The sequence below is a fragment of the Aquarana catesbeiana genome, linkage group LG01 (assembly GCF_042186555.1).
Source record: "Aquarana catesbeiana isolate 2022-GZ linkage group LG01, ASM4218655v1, whole genome shotgun sequence".
In the NCBI taxonomy this organism is placed as follows: Eukaryota; Metazoa; Chordata; class Amphibia; order Anura; family Ranidae; genus Aquarana; species Aquarana catesbeiana.
In genome coordinates this window covers 504,344,197-504,368,909 of record NC_133324.1, presented here as the reverse complement: position 1 = coordinate 504,368,909, position 24,713 = coordinate 504,344,197, and the positions used below count along the sequence as shown (strand labels likewise).

The 24,713-nt window shown below is 44.1% G+C and overlaps 1 protein-coding gene across 4 annotated transcripts in view; it reads left to right on the top strand.

Moving 5' to 3' along the window:
* Positions 1 to 24,713, top strand: part of KCNN1 (potassium calcium-activated channel subfamily N member 1) — a 206,371-nt gene that overhangs the window by 19,825 nt on the left and 161,833 nt on the right. For all 4 annotated transcript variants that reach the window (XM_073593203.1, XM_073593195.1, XM_073593188.1 and 1 more), the window contains exon 3: positions 17,338 to 17,433. In XM_073593203.1, the coding sequence (XP_073449304.1) occupies positions 17,338 to 17,433 (96 nt within the window). The remainder of the gene's footprint in view (positions 1 to 17,337; positions 17,434 to 24,713) is intronic.

Sequence of the window (24,713 nt, the reverse complement as noted above, 5' to 3'; positions counted from 1 at the left end):
CTACCATAGTTTATAGTAGCCAGAAAAATGGAAGAAGATTTTGACTAATTGCTTTAGGGTATTGCACATCATTGCTCATTACACTTTCAATGCATGTCAATGCAGCTTCCCATAGGCAATTAAACATGGCACCAGTTATAAGCAGAGAGCACTAGGAGCTAGGCATTGTCTTCTACCCAGACTTTACAGCTGTCTTTTTCTATCAGTTCAGTTGTTTTAACAAAATACACTGTCAGATTGTCAGACAGTTTCAACTGAAATCTTTTGTATTTTCTGACAACTTGACTACATGTACTGTTTGCATAGCTTTAAACCTATATTGTGTTGCATTGCCATTGTTAGCCATACCTTTTCACATCTCTCTGAGCTCCCACTGTCATTCCTTTATTCTTTTTAACTTTAGGATCAGTTATACAATACATGTCAAAAACATATTCGCTTCTAAAGCAAAATTAGAATTGTACTTGGTCAGTGTATTTTCTATAGAAGATTGGGTTTTTGGAATATTTATCTGTCTGTCTAAGCACCAACAGCTACTAAATGCAAATGATGATTTCATTCTAACTGCGTAATATGCAGGCTTGAAAAAATGTGCACAATTCCATTCTCAGCTGACACTGGCAACTTGGGAAGCAGGACTTTGTGTTTTTTTTGTTTTTTTTTCCCCTTTTTTCATACTTTTGGGGAAAGAGTTGCACCACAGAAGGTTTTTCACCTTAACCACTTAAGGACTGAGCCTCTTTCTGAGATTTGTTGTTTACAGTTAAAAACAGGCTTTTTTTTGCTAGAAAATTACTTAGAAACCCCAAACATTATACATTTTGTTTCTAACACCCTAGTCACACCGTATTTGCGCAGCTGTCTTACAAGCGCACTTTTTTTTGGAAAAAATACACTTTTTTGAATTAAAAAATAAGACAACATTAAAGTTAGCCCATTCTTTTTTTATAATGTGAAAGATAATGTTACACCGAGCAAATTGATACCCAACATGTCACGCTACAAAATTGCGCTCGCTCGTGGAATGGCGACAAACATTTACCCTTAAAAATCTTGATAGGCGACGTTTAAAAAAATTCTACAGGTTGCATGTTTTAAGTTACAGAGGAGGTCTAGGGCAAGAATTATTGCTTTCACTCTACCGATCGCGGTGATACCTCACATGTGTGGTTTGAACACCGTTTTCATATACGGGTGCTACTCACGTATGTGTTTGCTTCTGCACGCGAGCTAGTAGGGACGGAGCGCGTTTAAAAATTTATTTTTCCTATTACAAGGATAATAATAAAAAAAGCATGACAGGACCTCTTAAATATGAGATCTGGGGTCAAAAAGACCTCAGATCTCATATTTAGACTAAAATGCAATAAAAAAAAAATTGTAATTTAAAAAAATGATTTAAAAAAAATGGCCCTTTAAGAGCTGTGGGTGTAAGTGACGTTTTGACGTCGCTTCCGCCCAGCAATTGTATGGAGACGGGTGGGGGCCATCTTCCCCTCACTCGTCTCCATACCCAGCTACTGACAGGACGCAATCGCCTCCGCCGCTGCCAACGGCTCCGGTAGGCGGCGGAGGGCACTGAATCGCAGCTGGAGGGGGGGGGGCCCTCTCCCGCCAACGATAAAAGTGCTGTGAATCCGCCGCAGAGACCACTTTCATCCTGCAGCGGACCGCCCGCTGAAGATGGGGATACCGGGGTTATGGCAGCTATCTGTTGCCATAACAGCAATATCCTCCTTCAAACATCCACCGTATAATGACGACGGGCGGTCCATGAGTGGTTAATGCATAGATGCATTAAGGTGAAAAACCCTGAGGTTTTACAACTCTTTTAACTGCTTGCCGACTGGCTCGCGCCGATATACGTTGGCATAAGGGAGCGTACAGGCAGATTAACGTACCTGTAAGTTGCCCTTTCGGAAGCGGTTTGCGGGGGCGCCGCGACCTCCGTGAGTGTGATTACGGGTCCCGCGGGGATGTCTGCGGGGATACCCGCGATCGTCTCACGGAGAGGAAGAATGGGGAGATGCTAATGTAAACAAGCATTTCCCTGTTCTGCCTAGTGACACTGACACTGATCACAGCTCCCTGTAATCGAGAGCGGTGATCAGTGTTGTGTCACACATAGCCCCTCCCCCCACAGCTAGAATCACTCCCTAGGACACACTTAACCCCTACAGCGCCACATAGTGGTTAACCCCTTCACATTTACAAGTAATCAATGCATTTTTAATTGCACTGATCGCTGTATAAATGTGAATGGTCCCAAAATCGCGCCAAAAGTGTCCGATGTGTCCGCCATAATGTCGCAGTCATGATAAAAATAACTGATCGCCGCCATTACTAGTAAAAAAATAATATTAATAAAAATGCCATAAATCTATCCCCTATTTTGTAGAAGCTATAACTTTTGCGCACACCAATCAATAAACGCTTATTGCGATTTTTTTACCAAAAATATGTAGAAGAATACATATCGGCCTAAACTGAGGAAAAAAATGTTTTTTATATATTTTTGGGGGATATTTATTATAGCAAAAAGTAAAAAATAATGTGTTTTTTTTCAAAATTGTTGCTATTTTTTTATTTATAGCGCAAAAAATAAAAACCGCAGAAGTGATCAAATACCACCAAAAGAAAGCTCTATTTGTGGGGGAAAAAGGACGTCAATTTTGTTTGAGAGCCACGTTGCACGACCGCGCAATTGTCAGTTAAAGCGACGCAGTGACGAATCGCAAAAAGTGCTCTGGTCTTTGGCCAGCCAAATGGTCCGGGGCTTAAGTGGTTAATCAAAAAAGTTCTAAGGACCCTTTCAAACTAGCAGGCTGATCGGGTCTGTCTGTCAGTTCTTCAGTCGGACCCGATCATACCCTCCAGTCGTCTCTATGGAGCAGAGGGTGTAAACAGACATGTATCACTTTATACCTGCCAACATCCAATCTGATCCAATCTACTAAAAACTTCCTCCATCCGTCTGGCAGATCGGTTGGCAGTTGGCTGTAATCGGACAGGCGGTCTGTTTACATCCGACCACTCATAGAGGAGAACGGGTTGTGTCTGTGTCCCCTCTGCATAAGCGGGGATCAGCGGACAGACTCCAATGGAATGGAAGGGGCCTAAGGCATCAAAACAAAGCTAGTGGGGTTTATTTTCCAGCTAGAAAAATGATTAACATTATTTGTATGGAAGTTTAAGATAGATGTAAATCCTTGCAATGAAAGTAGAACTATAGCCAAAACATTTTTTTCATTTTGGGTAGAACAAGGGAGGGTTTTTTTTTTTTGTTTTACATCTGTGTCTAATTGCAGAGGTTTCCCTTTATGTCCTGTGCCACAGCCAAACAGGAAGTGAGAGGAAATCCCTGCAAACTAGGGGAATTCCTTGGGGACCCCCAGGTCACCAGAACTAGTATCTCCATTGGAAGATTTCCCCTCTATTACTTTTCTGGGGACAACCCAAAATTTGGGATTTTCTTTTACTTTCACTCTCAATGATAATGGTAAACAGAACAAATAGAACGGGCGGCACAGACAGCAATAAAAACCTAATAGGTGTTCTTATCCATCTCCACTCTGTCTTAAACTAAAAAAAAAGTTTTGCCTTTGGTTATACTTGAACTTCTCTTATTTACTTTGATTCGACCTGTTAAATATACCACTGAAAGCATTTTGTTATATCTGTTGATTCTGCTAGAACTCCAGTGAGCTTATAACTTTCTCTTCCCGCTGCTGCATTGTTGTCAGTTATGGTTACCTGTTCTCTCTGGACTACAGAACACCCCTGCTATGTTATGGAGAAGGGGGGAGTTTTGTGGTCCTAACACATTTCCTGTCCTAGCCTGACTTTCTGTTTTAACGTGACAATGGAATTTTCCCTAGAGCTTAGACAATGAGGTGAAGCTTTGCTGACTTCCAACACTCAATCACATTTAAGTAAAATTGCTTTTTTATTAATTTCCTTTGCATGTGATTGGGTATTCTTTACAAAGTGAAACTTTTCTTCCCTTTTTCTTTTATTTTATAAAAGCCATCAAATTTTGAAAAAATGTTTTCTGATTATCCATTAAACTAGCTGATGATGTAACAGGTAAATCTAGTTTGTATAATAATCGGTTTATTAGGCTGACAATAGAGAGAAGGTTTACATGCTCAGAGCTGTATTCTTAGACAGCTCATGAATAGGAGGTGATCGTCACATGATCCAGCCAGGTCTGCTCTCATATTGAATGATGATCACGTCATAGTTACAGTGGGGTTGATTTACTAAAGGAAAAAAAGACTGTGCACTTTGCAAAATTCAGTTGCACTCTGCAAGTGCAGCTGCTCCAGAATTTAGTAAATCAGCAGAAGCTCTGATGACTTCCATCATCCAATCATGTGCCAGCAAAAATGCTGTTTTTTCATTTTCCTGTGATTCCTGTGATTGGGTATTCTTTGTAAAGTGAAGCCTTACCTCATTTACTAAGCTCTGGAGCAACTGCAAAGTGCACAGACTTTTTGCCTTTAGTAAACCAACCCTGGTGTTTTTTTAAACCAGTGTGCATGGACCCTAATACCACTAATCCCAGCACATAGAAAATACAGGCATATGATGCTCAAATAATTTAGTCTTGTAATCCTAATAGAATAATAAAAATATAGCCATGCTTCCTTTGGACAAAATTTGGATAAGTGAACATTTATCACATATTTGTTCATATTTCATATTGAGATCACAAACCTTTGCACCCTGACTTCACCACCATAAGGCCCAGTTCACACTAGTGTGATGCCAGATATTGCAAGTGATTTGCACCGAATTGCTGTGCAGATCACATGTGATGCGATTTCAGCCATACAAACTGTATAGCTGAAATAGCATCTCATTCGCACCAAAATGGTGCAGGACACTTTTTTCATCCGCACTGCAATCGGATCGCATGCATGTTCACACCCATGCAATCCGATTCCTGCACCATTTCACAGTTCGCACTGCGATCTGCGAACCGATCTAGGGGTGTCATTAACTATACTTTGACACCCGCAGCAGTTCGCAGATCTCAGTGTGAACCACTGTGCGATTCAGCTGCAATGCGGGAACCCGCACTGTATTCTCAGGGTTCTCGCATCGCACCAGTGTGAACCAAGCCTAAAGTCACCCACATACAGTGCAGGCACTGTTTAACTACTTGCCGATCGTATAACTTGGATATACGGCAGCAAAGTGGCACGGCTGAGCCAAGTCACGTACCATGTATGTGATCGGACACTTCCGGGTCTGGCCTGCTCCCGCTGTTTATCTCGATTATCCACAGCGGGAGCTGATCAGCAGGTACTGGGGACTCGATGTCCACTGGCACCCGCTGATCTTTCGGTACAGAGAGAGAACAGTGGTCTGCCTATGTAAACAAGGCTGATCACCGTTCTGTCAGTACAGAAGGCATGAATCCTGTGTTCCTGAAAAGCAGAGACACGGATCTATGCCTTCCCCTAGTACAAGCACCTCCCCCACAGTAAGAAAACAACAGCTAGGCACACAGTTAACCCTTTGATCGCCCCTTATGTTAACCCCCTTCCCAGCCAGTTGCATTAGTACAATGATTTTATGCACATTAGTGCATTTTTTTTAGCACTGATCATTGTATGATGCCCTGTACACACGATCAGACATTGAACGGACATTCCGACAACATAATCCATCGGATTTTTTCCGACAGATGTTGGCTCAAACTTGTCTTGCATACACACGGTCGCACAAAGTTGTCGGAAAATCCGATTGTTCTGAACGCGGTGACGTAAAACACGTACGTCGGGTCTATAAACGGGGTAAGTAGCCAATAGCTTTCGTCTCTTAATTTCTTAATTTATTCTGAGCATGCGTGGCACTTGCGTCGGATTTGTCTACACACGATTGGAATTTAAAAGATCGGATTTTGTTGTCAGAAAATTTTATAGCCTGCTCCCAAACTTTGTGTGTTGGAAATTCCGATGGAAAAAGTCAGATGGAGCCCACACACGATCGGAATTTCTGACAACACAATCCGATCACAGTTTCTCCGTCGGAAAATCCGACCGTGTGTACAGGCCATTAGTGTCACTGTTCCCTAAAAAGCGTCAAAAGTGTCAGTTAGTGTCCAAATGTCTGCCGCAATATCGCAGTCCCTCTATAAGTCACTGATTGCCAGCATTACTAGTGAAAAAAATAAAATAAAATGAAAAATATACGGTAAATAAAAATGTCCCAGATGTTATAACTTTTGTGCAAATCAATCAATTTATGCTTAGTGGGATTTTATTTTACCAAAAATATGTAGCAGAATAAATATTGGCCTAAATTGATGAAAAAAAAAATTTATTTGATGTTTTATAGCAGAAAGTAAAAAAAAAAAGTTTGTTTTTTTTTTCAAAATTGACGGTCTTTCTTTGTTTATAGCACAAAAAAAAAAAACCGCAGAGGCGATCAAATACCACCAAAAGAAAGCTCTATTTTTTGGGAAAAAAAGGACCCATTATCTGGGTACAGCATTGCACGACTGCTATTGTCAGTCAAAGTAACGCAGTGCAGAATCGCAAAAATGGCCTGGTTATTAAGGGGGGTAAATCATCCGGAGGGCAAGTGGTTAATGTTTTAGTGCTGAAAGGGAACAACTGTTGAACAACCACACAGATTTTTCACCAATGCATTATATATTTCCGATTTTCTCTAAAATATAACAATAAAGTCCAAAACACATCAACATCATCTTATTTTAAACATTGCTAAAAGCTTTATCGTTTCAGCTGTGGTGGTGTTTGGACTATTGTTATGTGTACTGTGGGAAGCAGACAAGCTCCGTTTGAGACCTGCACCTACAGCTAGTGGACAAGTCATAAGTTTGCCTGGAACCTCACCATTTTGGCATCAATTTCTCCACCATAGTTAAAGTGCTTCTAAAAGCTGAAGTTTTTTTTTACCTTCATGCATTCAATGCATAGACATAAAAAACCTTCTGTGTGCAGCTCCCCCTCCCAGCACCCTCTTTTACTTGCCTGAGCTCGATATCAATCCAGCCATGTGTACAAGAGCAGCGTCACTCTTCGCTCTCTCCCTATACATTGGCTCAGACACAGCAACGGGAGCCATTGGCCACTACACAGAGCAAGGGAGTATAATGCCTCGTTTCCACCAAGCGGATCGGTTCGATTCGGTTTGGTACGGTATGCTATTTTGGGTGTTTCCATTATGAAAGCGGCCCATACAACTGAACCGAACCGCTCCATTCAGGGTCCTGCTTCAGATGTGGGGCCATAGAAAATGGAACGGTTCGGTTAGGGCGGAGCTACGATACATTACACTGATTGGTGGACGTGTGACGCCATGACGGCATTTTTTCTAAACCCACGTATGGCCCCTGTCGGTCCGACTTGCTGTGGTAACGCTCGCCTGAATAGGCCGGACCATTCTAGGCCTTCCAAACCGATCCGACCCGAACCGATCCGCTCGGTGAAAACGAGGCATAACATGTTTGTTATTTAACCCCTTCGGGACCGTTCTATAGCCGAATGACGGCTACAGCACGGCCGAACTTTGCCAGTAGGCCATCATAAGACATCCTACCATGCTCACGCTGCCTGCGCGCCCCCTGTGGCGTGCATCGGCAGTGATCTGTGATCGGGGAAGAGCCAATCACAGCAGCTCTTTACCACGTGATCAGCTGTGTCCAACCACAGCTGATCACAATGTAAACAGGATTTGCTGGTTATCGGCTATCCTCCCCTCATGCTGACAGCGCATGAGGAGAGGAGAGCCGAAAACCGGCAAATCCACACAAGGGACATCTGCACTGACAATTGGGGCACTGACCATCAATCTCATCATCATCACCCTGATTATCAGTGCAGCCCTAACAGTGCCCACCAGTGCTGCCAATCTATGCCCATCAGTGATGCCTGTCAGTGCCAATCAGTACCGCCCATAAGTGATGCCTATCAGTGCTGCCTATCAATGCTGCCTATTAGTGCCCATCAGTATTGCCTATTAGTGCCGCCTGTCAGTGCCACCCATCAGCACCCATCAGTACAGCCTCATCATTGCAGCCTATCAGTGCCCACCAGTGCAGGATATCAGTGCACATCAGTGAAGGAGAAAGATTAATTATTTACAAAATTTTATAACAGAAACTAAGAAAACTTTTTTTTTTTTTCAACATTTTCAGGTCTTTTTTTATTTAACAAAAAACAAGAACCCAGTGGTGATTAAATATCACCAAAAAAAGCTCTATCTGTCTCAAAAAAATTAAAATTTTTAGTTTGGGTACAGTGCTGCATGACTGCGCAATTGTCATTCAAACTGTGACAGTGCTGAAAGCTGAAAATTGGCCTGGGCAGAAAGGGGTAAGATAAGATAAAAAATAAAACTTTACCTTTAGTATCACATTAAAGCTATCCTGTTGAGAAAGACATCTAGAGGATTATCTTTCTGATCTCCTTCTGAAAATGCTTGTTGCCTGGCTATTTTATTACATTCTGAGTCACAGATCCAAAAACAACATGCTGCAAACCATAACCCCTGATCAGCATACTGTTTCTAACCAGTGACTCAGACAGCCTTGTGACAAGTAAATTTGATTAAAAGTCAGGCAATTAGCACGTGTTGAAGGAGATCAGCAGTAGCAGCCCTTTATTTCTTTAACTGCAAGTTTACCTTACGTTGAAGATAATAATTTAGCAAACAGCCTTATATGTCCAGTTATTTATATATTAATATTTATATTATTGAGTGAAATTTTCCTATATATATATATATATATATATATATATATATATATATACACACACAAATGGAATTACATTATAAAAGCTTACTGTTACTGTTTAAGTGATTACACAGCCTAGTGGTAAAAACCCTTCCTTCAAAAGGTAGCTATAGTCCACCTCCCCACCACCTCAAAAGTTTATTTGTGTTTTGTGACCTAAAATAACTTGAATTTGCAAATGTTGTGACTGGTCCAAGCATCATTTGCAAAACGTAAAGTAGAATTCCAGCTAAAGTAATCTTTAAAATGCTCCCTACCGCCTCCTAACATCTTTACTAACTAACCTAACCTAACTAACCTAACTCCTGCCTGGTCACGTGATCCAGCTCCCCAGTTGCAGAGGCAGCTGCAGGGGAGTAGAGGGATCATCAGCACCCAAAGAGTCAATGGGTGATGTCATCAATCCCATCTTTCACAGCTATTGTCTGGTGCTCTCTCTATTCCTATGCAGCTGCTGCTGCCTGACACAAGGGATCACATGACTGGACCAGAGCTGGCTGAAAATAGGTAAGTATATATAGTACGTACATGTTTTTTACACAGGTTAGTGCATGTGTTAGGATTTAACTGATGATCTACTTTAATACATACGCCAGCATTTTGCTGCCTCTGCACAAGTCATATAGGGGGTTATTTATGAAAGGCAAATCCACTTTGCACAACAAGTGCAAAGTGCACTTGAAATTGCACTGAAAGTGCACTTGGAAGTGCAGTCGCTGTAGATCCGAGGGGGACATGCAAGGAAAATAAAAAACAGCATTTTAGCTTGCACATGATTGGATGATAAAATCAGCAGAGCTTCTCCTCATTTCAGATCTACCCCATTTAGATCTACAGCGACTGCACTTCCAAGTGCACTTTCAGTGCAATTTCAAGTGCACTTTGCACTTGTAGTTTGCACTTGTAGTACAAAGTAGATTTGCCTTTTGTAATAACCCCCATAGTTCATATAGATGGGGCACTGACCATCATTCTCGTTTATTCATTCACTTGCAGTGCACTTGTAGTGCAAAGTGGATTTGCCTTTAGTAAATAACCCCCTATGTGTCCATGCACATTAGGACCTCTAGAGGCATATTTTAACCACTTGCCGACCAGCCGCCATCATTATATGGTGGCAGGTTAGCACATTCCCGCGAATCGCCATAGCTGTACGGCGGCTCATTTAAGAGCCATAACAGGCGCGCGTGATGTCCGCTGGCCACCTGCGATCGCGGGCACAAGAACCAGTACGGGGATTTTTGTATGTAAAGACACAAATCCCTGTTCTGACAGGGGAGGAGAGACAGATCGTCTGTTCCTACTAAGTAGGAACAGCAATCTGTCTCCTCCTCTAGTCAGTCCCATCCCCATTCAGTTAGAAACACACATGAGGGAACACACTTAACTCACACTTAATCACCACCTAGTGTTATCCCCTTGCCTGCCAGTGACATTTACACAGTAATCAGTGCATTTTTATAGCACTGATCGCTGTATAAATGTCAAAGGTCCCAAACATGAGCCGGCTGCTCCATCTCCCATACCCTTATCCGGCTGCTGGGCAAATGTATTCCTCCATCCAAGCTCAACCTGTGCAAAAACAGGTTCATCCAGATGAGTTAAAACCTTTCTGCATTCGCCATAAGAGCTCCACTTCCATAGCTAGAGGTGGAGGTGAGCAAAGCACACTGTTACTCTGCCCCATTGCCGACACTTCAGCCATGATTTCGGGACTGTTGGCTGGTACTTCTGGATAGTCCCAGGCCCTGCTGCTGAGCAGAGTCTAGCAGTCTGTAGGTGATCTCCAGCTCCCATTCCTGAATGGCCAGAAACTCTAAATCTTCCTGTGGCCAGGACACTTCTAAGACATTTAGTCTTTGGTCTCTGTAATCCATGATTTCCTCCAAACGCCCAAAGTCATGGTCAGTGATCAGCCTCCAGTACAACAGTCCCAGGCTGCCATAGTCAAAGCCTTCCATCGAGCTGTCATCCGCTGTCAGGCACACTTGGACTACATACCAGTGGAGGACTCTGTAGCTCTCCTCCAACTGCATCTCTGCCCGGATCAGCCTGCTTAACCCAGCTGTCCATTCCTGGTTCTGTTGTTCCTCCAATAACTTCATACTGCAACCAGTACCTTATGTGGATGGAGGGGAGAATTTTTCCCAGGTGGAGGTGCTTGCGAGCTAGCGCTTTCTTCCAGAGTTGCCGGTGGACAGAATCATACCATCTCAGCAGGACCTTTTCTAATACTGGTCCCCTGTGCTGTATCTGCTTCTGTCGCAACCTCCTTTCGAATTCCTCTTCAATGGCGGCTGGTATCTGTACCTCTCCTCCCATCCAGGCCTTGGATCCTGGTGGTGGTTTGGATGTGTTTACAGCAAGAAAGCACTATTCCACTGATTGCCACCAATGTGACGGCCGCCGTGCTCAAGAAGAGTATGTCTACTGTATAAGTTTCCTTTGCTCGGTGCCAGCACGAACCAAGATCCCTTAGCCCACCCAGTCACTTGTTGAGGTATCAGTGTAGGATGGTAAGAAGCATAAGATAAACACAGGCACAAAGAAATATACACTTAGGGGACAATCCCCCTTCTTTGCATAATGACACAGGGCAGGGTAAACTACATTCAGTAACAAGAGACACAAAGGTACATTCAAACTTCTCATCTGTAGACCATCTTATCAGCAAGGAGGGCTGTTGGAGGAATTCCCCCTCCCTCCACCCTGCCCCCGATCTATATGCTCGAAACACATATACATCCCATAATAGGTTGCTCCCAAGGCAGACAGAAACAATAGAACAATGGGATACAGACATACCTCAAACGATCCAGCAAAATGTCTACAACAGTCTATGGGACCAAGCTCATACAATATTCCAGCAGTCAGAAAGGTGGAATTAATTTATTTTCATATATTTCTTGAGGGATATTGTTCAGAAATATTACTGTCCCAAGTGAAAGAGCCCCTTCATTCTATCAACACAAACCACACATATAGAACCCAGGATAAGAGGGGTAAAAGGAAATGCTGAGTCCGGTGTGGTTGTATGGTGAGTTTGGTTAGTGCAGACCCGACTGGAGTTCTCGGTCACCCTTTGCCTCTAATAGACACAGGGTGGCTTACACAGAGGAGGGGCTGGGGAGCTGGACAAGGAGTTTCCCGACCTCTCTAAGGTAAGCTGGGTTCCCCAAGCCCTCCACACAAAGTGACTCCCATCACAAAGTTTATTAAAATGTCACTAAAGCCACATCATTAAAAAAAAAACTATCAATAAATGGTGTATTAAATGCTGTTCATACTCACTCAGTCACTATGGGATTAGTTTTCTGTATTCTGCAAAAACCTGGTTTATCCTGCTGTTCTCTATCTCCAACATCTGTTCATGTCCCCAATTCAGCTAGGGATTTTGCAGTTGTGGTGGCAACTCTGCACATGCTCAGTTTTCAGTGAGTTTCTATGCTGAGCATTTCCTCCCTATCACATATAGTCCCATGTGACTATAGAGTCACACATGTGGGCATATACACATTAGCATATGACAGACCACTCCCTCCCTTCTCCTCTATGCCCACTAATCCGCTAAACACAATGGGGGCGAGATATTACATGTAGATTACTGGAGGCATCGCCTCCCTGTTATTCTAAGACACAGGCTGGAGGGGCATGACACAGCCTGTGACTGGCAGAAATCTGCCCACACCACGTTATTGCCAAAAAATATTAATATTTGATTTAAAATATATATTTGTATGACAGTTTAAACAGTTGCAGCAGAGGACTAGAAGCTCCTCCTGCTTATGTTTCCCTGCAGACAGGCCGAGAAAGATCTAGGTCATGTGACAGCTGTATATCGATTAGGAAAAAGGTACTTTTAACAGACATTCAGTGTCCTTAAATCCTCAATAATGGGGTGTTGCAACGTGTTGGCTTTTTTAACATCAGCACTACACATTTGAATCATTCATTAGCCATACACCTATTAATTACTAAAGGAAGCACTGTTATGTAGACTCATGAAACTGTACCATCACTGACTAGCACAAGCACAATAATCTTTATTGCCAATTTTTTTGTGTTTTCTGAGCAGTTAATAGTGTATAATGGTATACATAATATATATACAGTATCTCACAAAAGTGAGTACACCCCTCACATTTTTGTAAATATTTTATGATATCTTTTCATGTGACAACACTGAAGAAATGACACTTTGCTACAATATAAAGTAGTGAGTGTACAGCTTGTATAACAGTGTAAATTTGCTGTCCCCTCAAAATAACTCAACACACAGCCATTAGGCTCGGTTCACACTGGAACCTGCTGCGGATCGCACAGGAACGCTGTGCGTCCCTGTTCTCCGTTTCAGGGACAAATCAGGGCCAAATCTATGCCTGATTTTGGCCCTGAAACTGAGCCAAAGACGCACAGTGCGCTCCGCAGCTGCCCCGGAGATATGTAAACCGGCTCCATAGAGAGCCGGTCACTCCTGTTACGCATAGGTGTGAACCCGGCCTTAGGCCCCTTTCACACGGACGGATAGAATGGTGCTTTTAGCTGTGGATTTTCTACCGCAGCTAAAAGCACACAATGCTTACCTATGGCCCCATTCACACACTGCGTTTAGCTGCGATTTAGATACATGCGGTTCCGAGCGGATAGAAAAAATAGAATTGACTGCGTCCAGGAGCGATTTAGCGCAGCTATCCGCACATAACCACAGGTAATTGCAGTGTCAGCTGCGGATAACAGCGCCGAGCTGCTCATCGGGAAAGGAAGAATTATTTTTCCTTTCCCGATGAGCGACAAGCACGGGGATCCCACTCGGATCCCCCCAATGCCCGGCACTGTTTGGTATGAATCTTGAGGGGGAACTCCACGCCAAATTTTAAATAAAAAACCGGCGTGGGTTCCCCCCCAGGGGCATACCAAGCCCTTAGGTCTGGTATGGATTTGTAAGGGGAACCCCCTACGCCGAAAAAACGGCGTGGGGTCCCCCCCAAAATCCATACCAGACCCTTATCCGAGCACGCAGCCCGGTCGGTCAGGAAAGGGGGTGGGGACGGGCGAGTGCCCCCTCCCCTCCTGAACCGTACCAGGCCGCATGCCCTCAACATGGGGGGGTGGGTGCTTTAGGAGAGGGAGGGCCCTGGGGCCCCCCCACCCCAAAGCACCTTGTCCCCATGTTGATGAGGACAAGGGCCTCTTCCCGACAACCCTGGCCGTTGGTTGTCGGGGTCTGCGGGCGGGGGGGCTTATCGGAATCCGGGAGCCCCCTTTAATAAGAGGGCCCCCAGATCCCGGCCCCCCACCCTATGTTAATGAGTATGGGGTACATGGTACCCCTACCCATTCACCTAGGGAAAAAGTGTCAATAAAAAAAAAACACACTACACAGGTTTTTAAAGTAATTTATTAGACAGCTCCGGGGGTCTTCTTCCGGCTTTGGGGTCTTCTTCCGACTTCGGGGGTCTTCTTCCAACTTCGGGGGTCTCTCCGGTTCTTCTGCCGGGCTCCTCCGCTATCTTCTGCTCTTTTGCCGCTCTTTTGCTAGCGGTGGCCCGGACTTCTGCCTTCTTCTCTTCTTCCTTCTTCTCTTCTTCCCTCTTCTCTTCCTCTGATGTTGACATGACGCTCTTTCTGGCTGGAATGCTCTCTGAGCGCCCCGCTATGACTTATATAGGCGGTGACCCCGCCCCCTTATGCCGTCACATTCCCTGGGCATGCTGGGACTGTGCCGTCATAAGGGGGTGTGGTCACCGGGTGATGTTGACCACGCCCTCTAAAACGTCACATTCCCAGCATGCCCAGGGACTGTGACGGCATAAGGGGGCGGGATCACCGCCTATATAGACCTAAGGGCTTGGTATGCCCCTGGGGGGAACCCACACCGGTTTTTTATTTAAAATTTGGGGTGGAGTTCCCCCTCAAGATTCATACCAAACAGTGCTGGGGATCCAAGTTGGATCCCCATTCAATACGAGTCGGTACCCTGTTGGATTGCCATGGAAATGGCAAACCGCAGCTAAACGCAACCGCAGCTAATCGCAACCGCAGCTAATCGCACAGTGCAAATGCAGCTGATCGCAGTGCCTGGAGTCTTGAATTTCACGGAAAAAAAAACATGCTTTTAACTGCGGCAGAATAGCTGTCTGTGTGAAAGGCACCTTAACCTCCCTGGCGGTATGATTATTTCAGATTTTTGATGCTCAGAGTGGTACAATTCTTTTGCATGGAAATTTGGCATTTTATATTGTAGGCCTGTAATTCTTAGGAATAACTCACTTAAATCTGTCCAAACAAGAGTCTAGTAGACAGCCCGGATATAAAAACGTTTGAAACATGAAATCATAAATTATAATATAATAAATAACTATAAATAATTATAACAAATAATAATATAATAATAATAACAATTATTCAATAATGTGATCAAATCAAAAACACTGAAATTTGCTCGGCTACAGAATTGTCGCTGTCATTACTTTCAGTGTTTGATGACAAATTTCCCCAACAAATCACTATCGCTCAATTCTGCAAGTGATTCTAATTTATTATTGCTGTTTTCTAGCTAATCTGAAACCGCTTTTGATGTAAAGGGACGGTTTTGGTTGCTATGGACAATCTTCAGTTTCCAGGCAGAAAGAACAGTATTTATAATATAAAAGTGCATGCAGGGCACTGGACAAAGCACTAGGGACAAAAGGGATGTGAAATTATTTTATACAGTAATATAATCTGTAAGATTACAGTACTGTATGTATTATGTGTGTTTCACTTTTTGAATTTGGCGCCGTTCTCCGTCCCCGTTCGTTGCAACGCTCGCAGGGAAAGGAGCCCGGCTCTGTGATACATCGAGCAGAGACACAGCCGCACACTGCGGGGAGACATCGCAGGATCCTGGGGACAAGGTAAGTAACTGTACCTGGATCCTGTGATGCAATCCCGAGTGTGGCTCGGGGTTACCGCTTTTGGTACTGAAAATCCACCCCGTCACACTCGGGAATACTGTCAGGGGGGTTAACGTGTAAAGTGCTGGCAACAAAAGTGAGTACACCCCTAAGTGAAAATGTCCAAATTGGGCCCAAAGTGTAAATATTTTGTGTGGCCACCATTATTTTCCAGCACTGCCTTAACCTTCTTGGCCATGGAGTTCACCGGAGCTTCACAGGTTGCCACTGGAGTCCTCTTCTATGATGACATCATGAAGCTGGTGGATGTTAGAGAACTTGCGCTCCTCCACCTTCCGTTTTAGGATGCCACACAGATGCTCAATAGGGTTTAGGTTTGGAAACATGCTTGGCCAGTCCATCACCTTTACCCTCAGCTTTTTTAGCAAGGCAGTGGTCGTCTTGTAGGTGTGTTTGGGGTCCTTATAATGTTTGAATACTGCCCTGCGGCCAAGGCTACAGAGGGAGGGGATCATGCTCTGCTTCAGTATGTCACAGTACATGTTGGTATTCAAGGTTCCCTCAATAAATTGTAGCTCCCCAGTACTGGCAGCACTCATGCAGCCCCAGACCATGACACTCCCACCACCACGGTTAACTGTAGGAAAGACAAACTTGTCTTTGTACTCCTCACCTAGTTGCCGCCACACACGCTTGACACCATCTGAACCAAATGCGTTTACCTTGGTCTCATCAGACCACAGGACATGGTTCCAGTAATCCATGTCCTTAGTCTGCTTGTCTTCAGCAAACGGTTTGCAGGCTTTCTTGTTCATCATCTTTAGAAGAGCCTCCCTTCTGGGACGACAGCCATGCAGACCAATTTGATGCAATGTGCGGCGTATGGTCTGAGCACTGACAGGCTGACCCCCCCACCCCTTCAACCTCTACAGCAATGCCGGCAGTACTCGTATGGCCATTTCCCAAGGACAACCTTTGGATATGATGCTTAACATGTGCACTCAACTTCTTTGGTCGACCATAACGAGGCCTGTTCTGAGTGGGACCTGTCCTGTTAAACCGCTGTATGATCTTGGCCACCATGCTGCAGCTCAGTTTCAGGGCCTTTGCGATCTTCTTATAGCCTAGGCCATTTTTATGTAGAGCAACAATTCTTTTTTTCAGATCTTCAGAGAGTTCTTTGCCATGAGGTGCCATGTTGAACTTCCAGTGACCAGTATGAGAGAGGGAGAGCAATAACACCAAATTTAACACACCTGCTCCCCATTCACACCTGAGACCTTTTAACACTAACGATTCACATGACAACGGGGAGGGAAAATGGCTAATTGAGCCCAATTTGGACATTTTCACTTAGGGGTGTACTCACTTTTGTTGCCAGCAGTTTAGACATTAATGGCTGTGTGTTGAGTTATTTTGAGGGGACAGCAAATTTACACTGTTATACAAGCTGTACACTCACTACTTTACATTGTAGCAAAGTGTCATTTTTTTCAGTGTTGTCACATGAAAAGATATAATGAAATATTTACAAAAAATGTGAGGGGTGTACTCACTTTTGTGAGATACTGGTGTATCTATTATATATCTCCATTAGCAATCTGTTTCAGAAAATTATACCAAGATGATGACTGTGAGTTGATCTATCCTGTTTCTTTCTTTTTGTAGGAATCCTCTTACTCATTTGCACTGAAATGCCTTATCAGCCTCTCAACTGCTATCCTGCTTGGACTCATTGTCATGTATCACGCCAGAGAGATCCAGGTACTATCTCTTGTTAAAATTAGACTGTGTAACAGCTATATTACTCATTTTCTCACATCTGTTGCAAAAATATGAATTCAAAGGTAAGAGCGTGAAGACATTTCTATACATTAGATCTGTGCTAGCCTACATATTCGATTTTATATCCTGATCCCAAATACAGTATATACATATTTGTACATATTTGCATGGGCATGTGCAAATTGTACTGCACTTTATTTAAAGGACATACAATACATCATAAGACCTACTTATGGGTAAGGTGCAGTGTGGTGTGGCGGCAGAGAGAACACACACAGAGGCAGAGTGCGATGAAGTGGATATATTGAAAATGTTCCAGTAAGGTACAGTCAGGCCCGCTGGGTGAGCACAGCCATCTGGTGCCACATACAAAGTTCATAGCGGTAATCCTGAAGCTGACAGTGTTTGCCGGTCCAACTAAATAGGAGAGCTGCTCCAAAGAAGGTAGACTAATGCCCCGTACACACGGTCGGATTTTCCGACGGAAAGTGTGTGATAGGACCCTGTTGTCGGAAATTCCGACCGTCTGTGGGCTCCATCACACATTTTCCATCGGAATTTCCGACACACAAAGTTTGAGAGCAGGCTATAAAATTTTCCGACAACAAAATCCGTTGTCGGAATTTCCGATCGTGTGTACACAAATCCGATGCACAAAGTGCCACGCATGCTCAGAATAAATAAAGAGATGAAAGCTATTGGCTACTGCCCCGTTTATAGTTCCGACGTACGTGTTTTACATCACCGTGTTCAGAACGATCTGATTTTCCGACAACTCTGTGTGACCGTGTGTATGTAAAACAAGTTTGAGCCAACATCCGTCTAAAAAAAATCCATGGATTTTGTTGTCGGAATGTCCGATCAATGTCCGATCGTGTGTACGGGGCATTAGTCCGTGCATTTTTCCTACTCTTCCGGAACCTTTCCCTAGCACTAAGCACTCCCCCTGCCAGATGGATAACCTGTCTCTACGCTAGCCACTTTGCCAATGTGTGCCAAATCAGAGGGTCATAGGCTTAAATAAGCTCTGCCCCGACCCAGGATGGCTGCGAAGGTCATGAGGGGTCCAGCGTCCAATCAGACAGCTGCTCCCAAGTGACAATAGGAAATCATAGCGGAATTAGCTCTCCTAGACTTCCTTCTTTTTCTCTGTATTGCTGCTTTGGCGCCACCTACAATGGGGAGTACAGACTGCACCTGCCTACATACTGCAGATGTTTTATGATTATACTGAAAGGTGGCAGGTTTAAAAGCAATGTCTTGGTATTGTCTTTATGTCCTAACTTTATACAAATGATGTACTTTTATTACCATTGTGTGTTGTTTCTGGATGACAGCATTGACTTTTACCATAAACATTACCCATCTTACTTGACTGGTGCCACGTCCGCTGTTACAGTGCTCTGCTCAGATTCCTACTGCCTATGACATAGATTTTTGTGGGGAGTTGGTGGAGTGGTGGGTTCTGCTTGGGGTGGTGGGTTTGGTGCTGGTGAGAGTGGTATGAGAGTTTGTATACCTGCATTCAAGAGGAAGTAAACAAGGATGGGAATTGAGAACAAACGACACAAAACAATCTCCTGCGCTCGGGTGCCTGGTCAACTAAGTAAGTGGCGCAGCCAACCCCCTTAGCAAAGTCAATGGATTGTCACAGATCTTGCTGCCCTCCTCAGAATAATGGGTATCCTTAGAATTGAAACATACAAAAAGAACAGGAGGGCGCACCGACCTTGTGCATTACCAAAGATAGAATGTATTCATAAAATAAAACAAGAAATATACTCACAAACGAGCTTTAAAACAAGGCTTATCAATCCTCAAGCGATTGAGAGTAGTATCTCTACAACAGAATTGATGGGAATTGAGAACAGACATATGCGTTTTTTAGACAAGCATATGAATTCATTTAATATCATTATTATTTTTATTTCTATTTTTATAATCTTTTTCAATCTTTTCTCTCTTTTTTTCTATCCATCACAGTTTATCACTATATGTATACACACTTTTTTCATTATTGGTTTCAGATATAGGGGATGTTTTTGTAATGTTTGTTTGAAGTAGAGCCAATTAAGCACTTTCATGTCATTCAGCTGTGTTACTACTATTAAAGATATGTGGTTGCTAGTGCTTATGGGTTATGACTAAGCGAAGAAATTTGTGAAACGCATCAACCATGCTTCCCTCTGTGCGTGTCATGATGCTGTAGCTATAATCGTTGCTCGATGTTGGATGTTTTTACACAATAAAGCTTTTATCTTTATCTTTTGGAGTGCGGTCATTCGTTTTGTTTCCTGGTTTGTCTGTGTGACTGGCTGTGTGAATGTGTGATTGGCTGTGTGAATGTGTGACTGGCTATGTGTCTGTGTGACAAGCTGTGTGAATGTGTGACTGGATGTGTGAATGTGTGACTGGCTGTGTGAATGTGTGACTGGCTATGTGTCTGTGTGACTAGCTGTGTGAATATGTGACTGGCTGTGTGAATATGTGACTGGCTGTGTGAATGTGTGACTGGCTATTTGTCTGTGTGACTGGCTGTGTGAATGTGTGACTGGCTGTGTGAATATGTGACTGGCTGTGTGAATGTGTGACTGGCTATGGGTCTGTGTGAGTGGCTGTGTGAATGTGTGACTGTCTGTGCGAATGTGTGACTGGCTGTGTGAATGTGTGACTATCTATGTGAATGTGTGACTGGCTGTGTGAATGTGTGACTGTCTGTATGAATGTGTGACTGGCTGTGTGAATGTGTGACTGGCTATGTGTCTGTGTGACTGTCTGTGTGAATGTGTGACTGTCTGTGTGAATGTGTGACTGGCTGTGTGAATGTGTGACTGGCTGTGTGAATATGTGACTGGCTGTGTGAATGTGTGACTGGCTGTGTGAATATGTGACTGGCTGTGTGAATGTGTGACTGGCTATGTGTCTGTGTGACTGGCTGTGTGAATGTGTGACTGTCTGTATGAATGTGTGACTGGCTGTATGAATGTGTGACTGGCTGTGTGAATATGTGACTGGCTATGTGTCTGTGTGACTGTCTGTATGAATATGTGACTGGCTGTATGAATGTGTGACTGGCTGTGCGTCTGTGTGACTGGCTGTATGAATGTGTGACTGGCTGTGTGTCTGTGTGACCGTCTTCGTGAATGTGTGACCGTCTTTGTGAATGTGTGACTGGCTATGTGTCTGTGTGACTTTCTGTGTGAATGTGTGACTGGCTGTGTGTCTGTGTGACTATGTGAATGTGTGACTGGCTGTGTGTCTGTGTGACTAGCTATGTGAATGTGTGACTGGCTATGTGTCTGTGTAACTAGCTGTGTGAATGTGTGACTGGCTGTGTCAATGTGTGACTGGCTGTGTGAATATGTGACTGGCTATGTGTCTGTGTGACTGGCTGTGTGAATGTGTGACTGACTGTGTGAATATGTGACTGGCTGTGTGTCTGTGTGACTGGCTGTGTGAATGTGTGACTGGCTGTGTGTCTGTGTGACTGGCTGTGTGTCTGTGTGACAGGCTTTGTGAATGTGTAACTGGCTGTGTGTTTGTGTGACAGGCTTTGTGAACGTGTGACTATCTGTGTGAATGTGTGACTGGCTGTGTGTCTGTGTGACTAGCTATGTGAATGTGTGACTGGCTATGTGGCTGTGTAACTAGCTGTGTGAATGTGTGACTGGCTGTGTGAATGTGACTGGCTGTGTGTCTGCGTGACTAGCTGTGTGAATGTGTGACTGGCTGTGTGTCTGTGTGACAGGCTTTGTGAATGTGTGACTGGCTGTGTGTTTGTGTGACAGGCTTTGTGAACGTGTGACTATCTGTGTGAATGTGTGACTGGCTGTGTGTCTGTGTGACTAGCTATGTGAATGTGTGACTGGCTATGTGTCTGTGTAACTAGCTGTGTGAATGTGTGACTGGCTGTGTGAATGTGACTGGCTGTGTGTCTGCGTGACTAGCTGTGTGAATGTGTGACTGGCTGTGTGAATGTGTGACTGGCTGTGTGTCTGTGTGACTAGCTGCGTGAATGTGTGACTAGCTGTGTGAATGTGTGACTGGCTGTGTGTCTGTGTGATTATCTGTGTGTAAGTGTGAACTAATTTGATCATCCTCTAGTTGTGTTAAATTGGTGGGTGGGTGGAGGGGCGCAAAGCGCCACCTCCCTGAAATGAGTTTTTGCAGGTTGGGATGTCTGTATGCATTTGAAAGGTGATCTGTGGTAATGGTGCACACTTTCATTTTAAAACATCAATATTGTAATAGCAATACAAACAATAATTATATTTCACAATTCAATGCACGCCTACTTGAAAAATCTCCTTTCGTGCTGTGAGTGCTGCCTGTCTGCTGGGCCTTCCTGTCATGCTTATCTCTTCCCACAACTTCCTGGATTCTCTGCATGCTTTACAGCTTCTACTCTGTGGTTTACGTTCAATTTCTAAGAGCCCTTTCACACTGGGGCGGTTTGCAGGCACTATTGCGCTAATAATAGCGCCTGCAAACCGACCCGAAAGTGCCGCTACTTTCATTCCAGTGTGAAAGCCCCGAGGGCTTTCACACTGGAGCGATGCTCTGGCAGGACGGTAAAAAAAGTCCTGCCAACAGCATCTTCGGAGCGGTGAAGGAGCGGAGTGTATACCGCTCCTTTACCGCTCCTGCCTATTGAAATCAATGGGACGGCGCGGCTGTACCGCCGGCAAGGCGCCTCTGCAGAGGCGCTTTGCGATGGTATTTAACCCTTTCTCGGCCGCTAGCGGGGGTAAAACCGCCCCGCTAGCGGCCGCATACCGACGGTAAAACGCCGCCCCCGCCCCAGTGTGAAAGGGCTCTAAGGCCTACATATACCATGGTACCTTGCTGCCTGCAAGCAGTTTTTACTCCTTAAACTTCTCCCCTCAGCACCTCTGTGGTTCAGAAGGAAGGCTCTGGAAATGTGTGACAAGGCAGTATCTACTGTGACGTGTTGGGGTTATGTAGCTCAGTTGTAGTACCAAAACAGTGAGTTTACTCCACACCAGAAATAGTTTTCAGGGCTTTCCTGACAACTTTTATTTAAAAGAATGTCCAAAGTTCATATAGCTCTTCCCATACAGGGGGTTCTCACCATCAATACGAACCAAACATGACATTAGATTACATGACATTGAGCCTCCGTGCTCTATTGGCAACTTTACTGCTCTGCTTAATACCTTTTGGTCCTCCTGATCATCAAACACGTCCCAGTGTTCGTGCACAGACGCTGTACCTCAGCTCTGCATCCTTCCTGGCAGCTCCCTGCTGTTTTGTCCCTCATGGACTCTCTCCCAGGTTCAGGCCTTGGTCTGTCCTGACGTGGACAGTACGGTGCATACGAGCACCTCTCGTGGGTCCTTTTACAAACTGACCCCCTCGGAAAGGTGGGGCCTAACCTCTAAGGCTCGGTTCACACTAGGGGCGGCACGACTTGCAGGTCGCCTCACCGAGGCGACCTGCACACGACTGCCACGGCGACTTGCAAAACGACTTCTGTATAGAAGTCTATGCAAGTCGCCTCAAGTCGCCCCAAAAGAAGTACAGGAACCTTTTTCTAAGTCGGAGCGACTTGCGTCGCTCCGATTAGAACGGTTCCATTGTACAGAAGGGGAGGCGACTTGTCAGGCGGCTAGGTCGCCTGACAAGTCGCCCCCATGTGAACCGGCACTAACTCTGGCTCTCATATGAAGCCAGCACACACCTGTGCCATTAATGTGCTTACTTCTTACAAAATCTGACGTAAACAACCATATTAAACAGTGGCACGGGCTCGCCCTGCCACACTACCCACAGGACATAGTGAATATACAGTACTGTATATAGTGGAATTCAAGGAAGTAAATGTTTGGATATCTTCACAAAGTAAGCTTACAAACTTTAAGATCACTTAAATTAATCGGCGTATCCTGGAAATCACTGAAATGTAGAAATGATTATATGATTTTACATTTTGTCCATAGATATTTGATTAAAATGCATAAGCTTGCCACTCACACCAAGGACCTTCATGTCTGGAGCATGTTCCAAAAAAAAGTTTCTTTTTTTTATATGCATATGTGAGCGAATGCATGCATATATGTATTTAAAGGGGACCTATACCTAAAATCTAAAGTTTGGGTGTCTAGCAAGGATTCATTAGAACATTTTATTGTGACAAACTAAATGAGTCAAAATGTACCTTTGGCATATCATTTCTGAATAGAAGCAGTAAAGCACATTCTTCACACGTGACAATGCATAGGCACACACTGTTCTTTGAGCCTCACAGGAGCCTATTAGGAGATTGATGTGCATAGCCTGCCCAGCCCTGCTTTTGATTATTATATTACATTAATGGTTTTTATCAGAGAGCGAGGTGTAGGAAACAAGAACAGCTATTCCACAGGGATACTGTGCAATGGATGAAAATGTGGGCCTGAGCAAATGAACAGCTGCAGAATGCCTATTATAAGTGCTTTATCGGTCACACCTGATATTTCTCATACTGTTTAACTACTTCCCGAGTTGTACTGCGGCAGGTTGGCTCTCCTGCACGAATCTCATTGTATGTCAGGCGCGTACACGGCGATCTGTGGGCGTGCATGCCCATTCGCTAGTGGGGGAGCCAATCAGCGGGTCCGGCAGACTCAATGTCCACCGGCCACCCGCGATCGCTCCAAAGAGAGGCAGAACTGGGATCTGCCAGTGTAAACAAACAGATCCCCGTTCTGTCAGGGGAGTAGAATGAACTTGTCTGTTCCTAATGATTCCCTGCCAGTGTCATTTATACGGTAATCAGTGCATTTTTATAGAACTGCTCGCTGTCAATGGTCCCAAAAAAGTGTCAAAAGTGTCCGATTTGTCCGCTGCAATGTTGCAGTCCCGTTAAAAATTGCAGATCATAGCCATTACTAGTAAAAAAAAAAGTCATAATAAATATGTCATAAATATATCCCCTATTTTGTAGACACGATAAATTTTGCGCAAACCAATCAGTATATGCTATTTGGGATTTTTTTTACCATAAATATGTAGAAGAATTCATATTGGCCTACACGGAGGAAGAAATTTGTTTTTTTGAAAAATTTGGGGGGGGGGGGGATATTTATTATAGCAAAAAGTAAAAATTATCGTTTTTTTTTTTTTTTTCAAAATTGTCACTCTTTTTTTATTTATTAGCGCAAAAAATAAAAACCACAGAGGTGATCAAATACCACGAAAAGAAAACTATTTGTGGGAAAAAAAGGCATCAATTTAATTTGGGTAGAGCGTTGCACGAC